Consider the following 14,289-nt stretch of genomic DNA (forward strand, 5'->3'; position numbering starts at 1 on the left):
CACATTGGCCAGCTGAGTCCCCAGAAGGCAGCTCCTATATCTCCCCTTAGGGGTCTAGAAGTAGCCCTGAAAGGTTTGAGGTAATGATTTTCTAATGTTATATCTCACAAGACCCCATGGGTGGGCTTCCCCTGCTGACTATCAGTGATACAATCAATCAACCAGATTTAATTGGTTTATGATATTTACTATGATGAGATAGTTGGGATAAAACCACCCTCAGAAAGACTGTGATATGCTCTCCTACAAGTAAATACATAGACCAGGAGAAAGTAGGCTGAAGCTCAGAAAGCACATGTGGCAAAGAGGGAGCTCCTGGTTGCTGGAAGTCCTTTCTTTTCCTTCATGGGATATTAATGAAGTTCTCCTTAGACCTGGTGGAACTTTCCTATAAGACTCCTAGAACCTTGAGTCTGTCTTTCCTCTACTCTGTGCATTTCATACACTGTCACTTGCCAGATATGCTTCCCAGGGATGCTTCCAGGATACAGATAAGAAGTCTAAATCCTCTGGTCCTCCAAAGTACATGAGGTCCTCTTCTGGCCAGGGGTTGGGAGTGGGAGAGAGGTATGACACCAAGTTAGAAACCAAGGCACTGTCTTTTCCATCCCCAAACAATTCCTTCTTCAGGACTTGGCGGAAGATGTCTGCCTATCTAGTCATTTACTCCATACTTCCTCTGCAACATTACTCCAATTCATCCAGTGACTTAAAAGGATTTTTTATACTTAACCTAAAATAACTTAAGAGATCAGGGTGTAGAATCTTATCATTTACTTTAAATGAGATGGGATAATTAATCAGTACCCTCTATGACTACATTATTATTTATGTTGTAGGTATAAACTTTATTATATTACAAATAGAATTTTTTAAATGGAAAATAGGCTTATTCTTTTATGTTCTTCATAGCCTTTTAATACCTATTTTTAGACTGATATGTAAAAATAAACTTATTATTGTTCTATTTTTTAAGAACATAAAAAATTATAAACTTGTAAAAGAAACGAGATTCAGGAAATATATAAAATTGTCTTGATTGTTGATGGAATTACTTATGAATCTATAAATCAACGGACAGGAACTTGAGAAAATTTTGACAACCATTAAATGAAAGAAAAAACTTGAACAATGAAGCATTGACATTGAGAATAGAATTTAAAATAAAGTTATTGGAGGGAACAGAGTCTAATTAATTAATAAAGAGCCGCTCTGAGATAATTTTGTGGATTTGTTTAAAGAAACCAGTATAGTCCTGCTTCCAATTTCATTTTTCTCCCCTTTCATGTTGCACTTCTCCACAATTTTCCTTCTAGACTTGTCCTTTGCAAGTATTTTTAAAATTATTTTTATTTCATTAAATGTTTCCCATTTATGTGTAATAAAATTTTAACAATTATTTTAAAATCTTAAATTCCAAATTATCTTCCTTCCTCCCACCCATTCTCCCTTCTTGAGAAGTCAAGCAATTTGATATCAATTATAAATGTGAAGTCATATTTCCACATCAGCCATGTTGCAAAACAAAAACAAAATAAAACAAAAATGAAGTTTTTTTAAAAATATGTTTTAATCTGCATTCAGAGTTATTAATTCTCTCTCTGGATGTGGATAGCATTTTTCATCATGAGTCCTTTGGATCATTGAGTCTTGGATCATTGAATTGATCAGAGTAGCTGTCTTTCAGAGTTGATGATCCTCAGAATAATGCTGGTACCTTGTTCCTTTGCAAGTATTTTGGAAGGTCCATTCATGTTCTTAATCCCATCCTAGTTGTCTTTCCCTAATCTAGATGGTAGAGAAGTTTAGGGAGCAATTTCCTGGGTGAGATAGAGACCAAGACCGACTCTCTGATTCCCATAATCCCCCTCCACCCCAGGCTGTAAAAGAGATAACCTCCCAGGCATCTCCACCCAAATTCCCAATGCCTCCATTGTTTACATTCATGCTTTCTAATGGCTCTCAGGTAATCTTGCTAAGGTTTTAACTCCTTCATTCAATATTCATTCAACAAACATTATAAAATGCCTATTATAAACAATGCACTGAATTAAGCACCAGACTTAACTATTAATTAAGATGTTTGCTGAGTTTAGAATCATGGAAAATCAAAGGAGGAAAGAACTTTAGAGGTTATGTGTGTGTGAACCCTCTCATTTTACAAAAGAGGAACCCAAGGGAAATTAAATAGCTATCCTAAGGTTGCACTGGTGAGTAGAACCTAAAGTTACAATTCAGGTTATCTGATTCCCCATCTAATGTTATTCCCACTAGGATATGATTCTTCTCAAGTGTATTCCATATTTTTAGAGGACTTTTGAGGTACCTGGTGGCCACACCTCTCCCCATAAGAAATGACCCCTTACATTCTCCTCTCCTTCCCTTTCAGAAATGAATGAATGAATGAATGAATGAATGAATGGCAGTAAGATTTGGATTCAGCCAAAAGGCTTCACTTAAGGATCTAGAAAGCCACACATGACCTCAAGGACACAGGTTTCCCACCCCTGCTCTAGGCAATGTGGAATAATAGAAAGATCCCTGGACCAGGGCAGTCAAAGAGATCTGCATCTGAGCACAGACTATACCACTAATATGACCTGGGACAAGTTGTTTTGCCTCTCTGTGAGCCTCAGTTTCCCTATTTGTAAAAAGAGGGGTTAGCCTGGATGACATTCCACTTCTAAGTCCAATGATCCTTACTAGCTCTAACATTCAGTGATTCTGGGATTATTCATTTTAAGTCATGGGATTTAGAGCTTGATGCCATGTCAGAAATTGATCTAGTCCAAGGCCCTTCATTTTGTAGATGAAGAAACAGAGGCTTAGGAAGGTCACACAGGTAGTAGGTGATAGAGCCAGGATTCAAACCCAAGTTTCCAGCCTTAAATGCTGAGCTCTTTCCATTACCTCAGGAGGAAGAGGATGCATTTACTACTCCCAGGGTTTTAACCACAGGTCACACAGTAACAGGAAGGAATCAATGACCAAGAAGGGACAGAAATTGTAGAGGGGACTCCCCTCCTCTGTTTACATTTAAAAAGACAAAATCCTCCCTTGTTCCTGACACCTCTGAGGGAGCATCTGTTTTCAGTGTGGGCCGTTCCAGTTCAGGATCATCTGGGAGCAGAAATGCATGTTGACCTTTAAGAAAAGGCTTTCACTGAGCCCGGCATGCCAGAGTGACTCACTGCAGGAGTCCTAAGCACCAGCCTCACGCGTTGTTGCAGACGTGATAAACAAATCAAGTAACACAGCCCATATGGTCGATTCACTTATTAAAAACTTTGTGGAAAACAAAAACAAACTCCAAACCTTTTAAATTCTGCACTTTTTTTTTTCATTTTGGAGATGGCAGGAATGTAACTTCCCTGACCTACAATAACTTTTTCCGTTGGGCTAATAAGTGACCCAGGCCCAGCTCCTTCCTCTAGGACCTCGGTTTGGGAGCCACATTAGCAGCCTCTATTCATTCTCCTCATTCTTCCTGGAGTGTGCAACAACTAAGTCTCCCCTAGATCTAGGGCGAGGGAGTGAGGAAAGATACATGCCAGTTTCCATCCCAGAGCAGCACTTACTTCTTCCTCCTCCATGCTGCTAGGAAAGTTGGAATTTCAAAGCATGTATTAGCAATGGATATGGAGATAGAAGAACACATCTAAGCCATATAGGAGAGTTGGATTCAGGAGCTCACCCCATCTAGGCTGACTTAATAAACGTCTTTCAGTGTTAGTGTACCCTTATTAGACCTGCCCATTTTTTTTTTTGTAAGGTCCACAGTAGAGTATGTGGGAGAGTAATAGTAACAACAATCATTGCAAATTGCAATATTTTGAGACCAACTGAAAACCCACCAAGATACAACATGGTGGCTAGAATCATATGCTTGCTATCTTTCATAAACTACTAGACAACAAATCCCAGGACAAGAAATACAGACCTCAGAGCATCTTTGAGGATTCAACAAATAAACCGTACTGAAACTGGAGCATGATTGTAGCCAAAAACTGTTATCCCCAATTGCCTACACATAACATGAATCCTTAAGAATTTAATAACATTTCTACTAGATGTCATTGTGCCAAATATTCATCATCTTCAATCTATGTGGAATGAAAAGCGGAGTGGAAGAAATCAAAACCATGTGGGAGCATGATGAGGTAGATATCCTCCCTGTTGTCCTGTCTACTCCTGGAGTCATCCCCAAGAGATTTTCATTGAGCCTACAGAAAATGAGCTTACATCCCAACACTTTCATTCAATTACAAAAATCAGTTATTTTATACCCTTGTGTAATAATAGTACACAGAACATTAAATCTAAAAGAATGATAGCAAGAAAGCTACTTGTCCCATTGCTATTGCTGTCTGAACTCTATAAGAAAAAGAAAATAATCATCACAATTCACATTTCTATAGCCCTTTAAGGTTTGCCAAGTGCTTTACAAACATCATCTCATTTGGTCTTCATAGCATCCCTGTAATTGGTACTATTATTATTATTATTATTATGATGATGCCTATTTTATAGTTGAAGAAATTTAAGCCTGGAAATATCAAGTGACTTATCCATAGTTACATAACTAGTAAGTGTCAGAGGGGAGATTTGAACCCCAGTCTCCTTGATTCCACATTCAGCATTCTTATCTAGTGTGCTGCATAGCCTTTCTGACTACCAAGGAATACATTCCAGTCATAGGGACCATAGAGTAGAAAGGCTCAAATGTGGTGATTTATATTTTCTTTCCCACCTTCGTTGGTGTTGTATCTGTCACTAGTTGTTACACATTTTGGAAAGGCACTCAGAATCATATATGATAGACCTGGCTTTAAGGGACCTCAGAGGTCATTTAGTTTGACCAATTCATTTTGCAGATGAGGAAACTGAAGCCAGTAAAAATCAAGTGACTTATCCAAGGTCGAACAGGTAATGTGTCAGAATCAGGATTTTAACTTGGGTCCTTTGAACTTGGGCCCTTGAGATAGAACATTCATTATACTATACCCCACTGCCTCTATCTTGTAATCTTTTACTTGATTCACAGCTGGGTTCTGCCTATACTGCCCTAGAGCAAGGACAAAAGGGGGTGGTCACGACTCACACTTTCTCCATCTGTAAAATGGGCAAAATAAATAATTGCACTATTTACCTCACAGGGTTGTTTAGAGGAAAGCACTTTGTAAATGGTAGAGCACTGTACTAATGAACATTGATGATAACGTGTCTTAGAAACATTCAGCCTAAGAGCTGCCTGTTTTCTCCTCCATCACTAAGACCAATCCCCCATCACAGGGGCAGTTTGCCCAACAGTAAGCATCTTCATAGTAGTAATCACAACACTGTGTGTTCTCTCTTCCTGCTTCCTCTTCACCCCAGGTCCATCCTCCCATAACTTTGTTCAGAGAATGACACTCTTGAGCCAGATGGAGATGCCCACACACAGTTCTCACTCTTCATGTGCCAGGTTTGGCCACAGAATTCAGATTCCCTGGCAGTCACAGGTTAAGAAACTCTATGGGCTTTCCATATGTTTTTAATAGATACTCTGCCCTTTGAGACTCTATGTCAATAAACAGGAATTTCAGCCTTAAGACTGTGGTATTTGGATATGGAAAGAACCTCAGAGGCTATCTAGTCCAACTTCCTCACTTTGCAGATGAGGAAACTGAGTCTCAGAAAAGTGAAGTGACTTAACCAAGTCCTGCAATAAATAAGTAGCAGAGCCACGATTCAAATCTGCATGCTCTAACTCCAAATCCATTGCTCTTCCCATGAGTTTCCATTTCCCCAAGAACCAAGAATAAGACCTGGGACCTTTTTTCACTCCCCCATTTGAGTGCCAGAAAGACATGTGTAGCGTTCAAGTCATCTGAGATGAAACTGATAATCCTTTGCCCAGATCCGGACCTTAACCCAGAACTCATCTCTGTGTTTTATTCATTAAGCCAGAAATAAAATAGAACCTGACTGTCCAGAAATGAGGGGACTAGATGGATGAGATTGGGTTGTCATTGGGGATCAATTGGTCCCTATGGGTTTCACTTTAGCGATCTGCGGACAGGGTACTTGTAAAAGTGTAGATGAGTTTGTTCATTATGTGATTGCACGCCCAAGTTGTGTTCTGATTTTTTAAAAAGTGTTTGTGCTTCCTGTTGTAGTGGAGTTAATGTTTTTAGTGGGATTCTGTCAGAAATTTGTGAGGAAGATTGGGAGATGGCTCCTTTAGCCCTAGTGCTCTACTACCTTCTCCATGAAATAACCAATTTTAATAGATATTTTCAGGCTGAATATAAAATATTCTCCTCCTTCAAGGAGGAACGTTTGCATCTGAGTCTAGACCTTTTCCTGAAGAGGCACTATATTTCTAGAATCACATACTGAGGTCTAGAAGGGACCTCAGAAACCATCTAGTCCAGCCCCTTCATTTTACAGATGAGGAAACTGAGGACCAAGAGGTTAAGTAATTCGATCAAGATCACACAGGTAGTAAGAATCAGAGGTAGGATTTGAATCCAAGTCTCCTACTCCAGAGTCAGCGTTCCTTCCGCGTATTATACTGCCTACGATCGTTGGCTCGGGAGGTAGAAGGAGAGAGGAGAGTGGAGGGGAAGAGTTTGTTCCACGTGGTTTTGTGCTACCAGAAGCATTGCCTTCCCTACAGGGATCCCCTGCAAAACTTAGAGAGGGGAGGTGGCATTGTGGCTGCATATTCACCCCTAATATACAAAGTCTGTAGAAAATCAGGAAATAATTTCCTAGTTTTATGGGCAAAAGGAACTGCTAAATGAGAATTGTATCCAACCTGTTCTACAGCACTGCTGACCCCTGATTGGCTTCCTAACAGAGGCAAGGGCAGGAAGGAAGTTTCATTCATTCATTATTCATTCATTCATTCATTCATTCATTCTCAGAATTTCTGAGTTAGAATGGATCTCAGATGATATCTAGTTCAATTTATACCTCACTGAGAATCCCTTCTGTGCCATCCCCTCAAACAGCCTTTGCTTAAATTCCTCTGATTAGAGAACCTCTTGAGGCAATCTATTCCACTTTGAAATGGATCTATTTTCCTTGAGTCAACATCTTTCTCAGCAATTTCCACCCACTACTTCTACTTCTACTTTCTGAGGTGAAACAAAACAAATTGACCGCCCCCCATTCCACATAATACAATACATCTTCAAATACTTAAAGACGATTACTATGTCCTATCTGCTGCCTCAAGCCTTGATTCCCTACCTGCCCCCAAATTTATTAGTTACCTACTGTGTGTACTTGACACTGAGAAAGAGATATAAAATTAAGATAGGACATAGGCCCTGCCCTCATGGAGCTTCTAACCTAATAGGAGGACAAAATAGACAAAACTGTAATAAACAGCATTTTACAATCATGTTGCAAAACAAAGTACTACATGAGGTCTAAACAGTAAGGTCATTACTGGCCAGGAGTGGAAGGGTACTCATAGGAGATGGCATTTAAGTAAGGCTGCTTAAAAGTTGCAAGATACCGCTAGCAGGGAAGCCATTGGGAAATTGAATCTTAGCACTGAGGCCAGAGATTCAATGACAAAATGGTTTTTTGGATCATTAGTGCGGAGGAAGAGATTTTCATTTTTCTTGGTCCAACATTAATATTTAGTAAAGTGTTTATGTTACAATGGGCTTGCCTAACCAGTTGTGAACATATGTTTGGTTGGACACTACCCCTGTCAGCAGGCCTGAAAGCTGATTATGGCTTCCAGTGTTGTGCTCTGGCAAATCTATCTACTGTAAAAGGGCCAGTCCTTTTGGTAGGGATTTTTCAAAGGCTATAGGGAGGAAGTTTGGGGCATTAATTCTTCATCTATGATATCTCACCACCTACTCTATAAAATAGTTGTTTCAATATATACTTCCTAGGCCTCAATCAGGGCTGAGAGCCTGCCTCTATCCTCATGTAACTAATAAAGCCCATCTTATGATCTGTCAGAAATTGTTTTTGTTTTTGTTTTCCTGTCAAGACCTGTAATTTCATTCATGTTGAGAATACTGAATGTAAAAGAAATGTCCTTTACTAATAGAGACCATTATCTGGTCCACCTGTTTTAAGTCTTTTAGAACTGCCTCGGGCACCAATCAGGCAATACGCAGTCAATATGTGTCAGATATAGAACTTAGACCCAGGTCTATCTGACACTGAGGTCTGCTTTCTCTCTTCTAGCCTCTCGTCAGGTGTGGGGAGGAAGTTAAAGTTTCCATAGCTAGTCCCTCTCCCCACTAAGAGTTTCAGCATCTGCTGTGCCCAGGGCTCAGGTAACAACCTGGTCCTGAGAGTATCCTAGAAAGCACAAACTGTTTAGAGTCACGAGGGTACTTCCCCTTTCTCTGCTTGTACCTATGAGATGCTACATATACCTATGAGAATGCTATTGCTAACCATCTCTACTCTGTCCTCAGGTCCCTCCGCTGTGTCAGGTGCCATGAGGTTCAGCCGAAGACCAACCTGTCCTGACACTTCAATTGCTGCCAGCCTCCCCACGCCCCCTGTCCCACGTCACAGGAAGAGCCACAGCCTGGGAAACAAGTGGGTGACAGATCCAAACTGGTCCTTGAAGTTAATTGCAATGCCCCTCGGATTAAGCAGCTTGTAACCGTCGAATATTATCCTTTTCCACTCTTTTCCCACTAACTTTTAGTGATTTCTTTTAAGGGTTCTTAACCTTAAGAGTTTGTGAACTTGTTTTATAAAAATTTCTTTATTATTCAATATTTTATTTATTTTTCAATATGTATTTTGTTTTATCCATTGAAAAACATCATTCTGAGAAGGGATTCATAGGTTTTGCAAGATTGCCAAAGGGGTCCATCACACTCAAACAGGTTAAGAAGTCATGCTCTAGGATTTACTCACAGTTCCTGACTCTTCAGAAGCTCGTATATGTTCTCATCACAGTCCAGGAAATTAGACAATAGGATTTAGAGCTAGAAGAGACCTCAGCAGTCATCTTGTTCCCTTATTTTAAAGATGAAGAAACTGAGGCTCAGAAAAAGGAAGAGGTACTAGGTAACTGAGCTGGAATTTGCATCCCAATTGCCTGACTCTAAATCTTGGGCTTTTTCTATAACAGAGGGGTAGACTTGTGCAGAATGTAGATCTTTTCTAGTTTGGATACGTTTGTGATGGATACCACAATGCTAGTATTCATTAACCATTCTAAGGAGCCCAGAGTCTCCCCTTGGGAATTCCTTTGATACTCTCACACCTTCCTCTGCTATGAGCTCACTGCAGTGAGGGATTGAAGGATGTTTAGCCAATCCTTAGAAGAAGGTTAACTCCCAGCCTTAGTTGTAGCTTCTGGCCTTAGCAAGCTCCCTACCTGGCTTAGTAAAAATAATCTGGTTCAGAAGTTTACAGCAGGTCACTTAGACTCCATAGACCTTGTAGAATATTAAAGTTGGAAAAGAGCCTTAGGAACCTGTGGGTTCACCTACCAGATGCCAAACCTTCGTATCAGATCCATCAATTTCTAGTCTATCTGAATTCTTCAATTGTTTATTTATTCATTCATTCAATAAGAATGGATTAAGTGCCTACCATGGGGAAGGTCCTATACTCTGTACTGGAGATACAAAAGAGAAAAATAACAATTCTCCATCTTAGGGAGCTGACTATCTGCTAGAGAGACTACAGTATGCTAGGAAGGTATCACCCAGCACCAGAGCTCAAAGCCAGCCTGCCTTTCCTTGAACTTTTGTGTTCTATCATGCACAGTAGGGTCAGGAAATAGTACTAAAGAAATGCTAATGGCCTGCATCTGCAGGACTGACAACCTCTATCCAGGCCAAAAAATGCTCTCAGTAGGCCTTTATCAGCAGAAGTTTGGTGAATAGGATGGAAGATACCTTCATCAGTTAGCTGGAGCATCCTAGAATTTAGAACTGAAAGGGACCAGAGGATTTTAAGCTTGTTAGAACCAAAAAGATAACTGGATTTAGAATTGGAAGGAATCACTTGGTTCATAGGAGCATGGGATATAAAGAACCTTAAAGCTCATCTAATCCAAACCCCTCATTTTACAGATAAGGAAAACTGCAACCCAAAAAGGATCAATGACCTGCCCGGGTAAAGCAGGAGACTTTTTCTTTTTTTTGTAGTGCTGAAACTTGAACCCAGACCCTCTGAATTCAAATCCAGTGCTCTTTCCATTTTATCACAATTCAAGTTGACAGAGATCTCTACTCCAACTTTGTCATTTTGCAAATGAAGAAACAGAGGCCTAGGCAGGTGAAATAACTTAATAATAGCTAACATTTATATATTGCTTTAAAGTTTGCAAAGTGCTTTGCACATGTTATCTCAGTTGATCCTCACAACCCTGTAATTTACAGATAAAGAAACTGAGGCTGAGAGAAGTTAGGTTTTATAGCTAGTGTCTGAGGGAGGATTTGAACTCAGATCTTTCTGACTCCAAATCCAGCACTCTCTCACTGTATCACCTAGCTACCTGTGACTTACACAGTGTCACACATCCATTAAGTAGCAAAATCAGAATGCAGGCCTATGTCCTCCAAATCATAAAAAATAGAACTAGAAGGTACAACTAGGTTCTGATTAATGCAAATAATGAATCTTCTGAAGTAGTTACACTTCATATTATCTTTGGGCTAGAACCAATTACCATCTTTCACATAATCATAGCTTCAAAAATGCAAATTTGGGTACATAGGGCCACTTCAGGGGAAATTCTATATCCATACTAATTGGGACCTAACTATTTCTTAAAAGTGAAGTAGTCTAATCCCCAGGATTCAAACCCATGTCCTCTAATCCCAAATCATGTGACAGTGGAGCTAGAAGGTGCCTAAAAGGTGACCTCGTTTAACCCCCTCACTTTACAGAGGAGTAGACTGAGGCCCAGCTAGGAGAATTGACCTAAGTCACACATGAGTTAAACAACAAAGCTAGGATTCAAACCCATACCTTCTTACTCCAAATCATAGGAATAAGAGCTAGAAGTTACCTTAGAGATGATCTAGTCTAATCTCATTTTACAGAGGAGGAAACTGAGGCCCAGGGAAGAGATGTGACTTGCCCCAAATCCTACAAGTAGTAAGGAGCAGATTGGGGTTGAAACCCAAGTTTTTGACTGGGCTCTTTCCACTGTCAGGAAAGATCCCTGTGGCTGTTAGGCCCTGGGTGCCTGGACAAATCTGCATTGGAGACCAGAGAGAGGACTGGATGATGATAATGTAGATGCCTAAGGGCTTCTGCCTTTTTTCTCCCTTTCCAGTATGATGTGTCAGTTCAGTGTAGTTGAGAGTAAAAGTGCAACGTTCCCATCGGAGAGACCTCGTCACCTGCTGGATGACAGTGTTCTAGAGCCCCACAGTCCAGGCAGGGGCCAGGGCCGGGGCCTGCCCCTCACCTCCTCTGCTGTCACCAATGGACTCTCCTTAGGTAAGACTCCCCCGGCCTAGGGGCAGGCGGGACGCAAACTGTTTGCTCCATGTCTGTCTCTGTGTGTCACTGTGGAAAGCACAATGATGCCTGTCCCTTCAGCCAAGCTCAGTCTCCTGACCCCAAAGGTGTATCACTTAGGGAGCATTCTGGCACCTCTTAGCACCTCCTCCCTTACCTTGGACCTGGGCCTGGGCAGTATGAGGCTGTTCTGTGATCTCCTTCCTGAGCCTTTCCCCTCCTGCCAGATGTGTTCATCTGGGCCCAGGCTAGGTACAGTTGTGCTTCAGTCAGGGCAGACGTTACATTGCCAAAAATCAAAACTAAAAAAATACTGGCCATAAGCCATGAGCTTATTAAGAAGCTTCTGTAATATCAGCCACACTGGCCAGATGCCAAAGATGGCAACCCTAACCAGGAGCTATTGATGGCCTTAGAGAAACCACCTCTCAGAGGGAGCAGCGATAGCAGGAGATGGCCAGACTCCCAAGACAGTTCTGGACTGAGTTCACAGACTCAGCCATCATCAGTACAGCCCAGCAGACCAGCCATGGCCCATTCTTTGGGAGCCTTACTCTAGCTCCTGTCCCTAACCTGGAACACAGGAAGCAAACTGTTATTATTCTCAGAAGGAATTCTTAGTTAGCATCCTCAGCTGGGGCTAGAGTACTTACCAGCCTCCAAGTTCTACCCCAAGAAGCTGCCTGAGACCTCTGAGCACAGAGTCTAAGCCAGAGGAAATCTCAGGAGTGCCCTGTGCAAAGACAAGGGGAGCACTTTGGGGCACTTTGAGTTCCCTGTAGGCATCTGCTTTAGTTTTCCCTAAATAAGGAAACTTTAGATTCAAGTCTACAAGCATTTATTAAGCTTTTACTATATGCCAGGCATTGTGTTAAACATTAGGGATACAAAGAAAGGCAAAAATAGTCCCTGCCCTCAAAGAGCTAACAATCTGATGGTCTAATTTAGAGAAAGATTTTTCAAGTCAAATGGGCTTTTTTCGAACCTTTTAGGAAGAAGGTGGCTGTTGTGCCAATGGAAAGGAATCTGCCTATTGAGAGGGTGGGGATCAAGGCCTAAGAGCAGAGTGGAAAGGATGTCTAGATAAGCAGCTGACCAGAGTCTGTGGCCTAAGAATTGGGTGAGGACTGTGTGGGTTCCAGATTCAGGCCAGCAGCCAGATGCCCAGGCAGGGGTGGTTTGATTCTGATGACAGAACCTTCCATTCAGAACCTGCCAAGGGAATGTGGATCAGATGGATCATAACTGAAGCATCATTTGCTTTAAACAAGTGACCATCTTTTAGCTGTTTTTTTTCTCCTTCTTTGTCCCTACTGCTTCTATAATCTGTGTGCGTGCCTACCTGTCTGTCTATCTGTCTGTTTCTGCCTTCTATCCTCCCTCAGTGATCCAGCCCTCTGGTGAATAACTTCTCCCCCAGGGCAGGCAGTTGAATCTGGGGGGGAGAGTAGCAGACCCAGGAGCTCATGGGCTGAGAGCTGAGGGAGGACTGTCTCGTGTACAGTGGGAATCTAAGGGCTGATCAGATACGTAAGCACCCTGAGTTGCCACATCATGTAATTTTATTCGTCCTAAAAACTTGACAGCAAGGAATCAGATCACATTGGCAGGGCACAGGAGCCCTCATTATCATTCATTCTAGGGGTAGAGCCTATTCAAAGAGACAATCTGACACATAGGAGCTAAAATATCACCCCCACAATATAACATATGCTCTAGGAGCTGCATATCATCACAGTGAGGCTCCCTGTAATCTAATATAAGCCAAGAAGGTCCCCTCTTAGGTATTCTCTATAATAGAGAAATTGAGAAAGAACAAGTTACCATTTTTTAAAATCTGATTAATTGACAGGTTATCTTTTTTGATCAGTTCAATACTTCTACAATCTATGATTTGATTACCTTGATGTAGCTACCTCCTCATCTCCTACAGACCTCAACCCACCATGCCATAGAGGACTATCTTCATTAGTTGTTATGGCCTAGCCCTCTGATAAGTCCCTCTAGGTTCAGCTAAGGCTGGTCCTCAGATGGCAGACACAGTCTCTTACTGGCTAATATTCAAATATTTTTCCAGCTTGATAGGACCTACCAGAGCTTGTTCTCTGCTGGCCTGATCCTTTGGGAACACAACCCAAAAGATGGCAACATCATTTGATGACGCTGCCATCAGGCATCAGAGAAGGAGAAGATGGTTTTTTAAGGCCAGAAAACATTTTGTGGGAGCATCCTCTCCCCACCAATCTACTCAAAGGGAGTGTGAAGAGAAATGGGATTGAAAGGCCATGGTTTCCTCTTGTCTGCCCCTACCTTTGGATCCTGTGATTAAACAAGGTTTAGGATTCTGAATAGGATTAGAAACAGGACCTCTTGATTGACCATGGCCAAGTTGGAATCATTGAAATAGAAAATATTCCAAGCCTAGACTTGGGTTTCAGAAACTCCATGCAGAGGCAGAGAATGGGGAGGGGGAATTGGTGCTCAGTCACAGAGTACTCTGAGATGATGCTTGAGGTGAGCGAGTCCTCAAGGATGCAGTAAAATCTAAATTGGAGATAAACAAGACTTTCCCAAAAAAGGAACTTTCTAAGTTGAGTCAAAGGCCTAGACTTGCTATTAAATGTACAGAAAGGTGAGCCCTAGAGGAAAAGACTATATGGAGTGCAATACATTAACCACATTATTTTCCCTATCCCTTTTCTGAAGGAGTCTTTTAAGTGGTTTTAATGTAAAGATGAAATATCCTATTATCTTCATCGCCATTTCTAGACTTCTGTACCATCATTCCCCCCAGAGAAAAGTCATGTGGCATTTTAGTCTGGTTCTGAT

General features: G+C 41.3%; 1 protein-coding gene across 5 annotated transcripts in view; it reads left to right on the plus strand.

The window, feature by feature from the left end:
* The window catches only part of LOC114047108 (ras-specific guanine nucleotide-releasing factor RalGPS1), a 490,091-nt gene that overhangs the window by 434,649 nt on the left and 41,153 nt on the right, over window positions 1-14,289 (plus strand). For 3 of the 5 annotated variants that reach the window (XM_027867845.1, XM_027867844.1, XM_027867846.1), the window contains exons 11-12: window positions 8,439-8,565; window positions 11,273-11,439. In XM_027867845.1, the coding sequence (XP_027723646.1) occupies window positions 8,439-8,565; window positions 11,273-11,439 (294 nt within the window). Of the gene's footprint in view, window positions 1-8,438; window positions 8,566-9,396; window positions 9,400-11,272; window positions 11,440-14,289 lie in introns of all 5 variants that reach the window. The other 2 variants (XM_027867848.1, XM_027867847.1) reach the window with 2 other exon arrangements.

This window comes from Vombatus ursinus, unplaced genomic scaffold, assembly GCF_900497805.2.
Source record: "Vombatus ursinus unplaced genomic scaffold, bare-nosed wombat genome assembly UNPS02014786.1, whole genome shotgun sequence".
NCBI classification, from domain to species: domain Eukaryota; kingdom Metazoa; phylum Chordata; class Mammalia; order Diprotodontia; family Vombatidae; genus Vombatus; species Vombatus ursinus.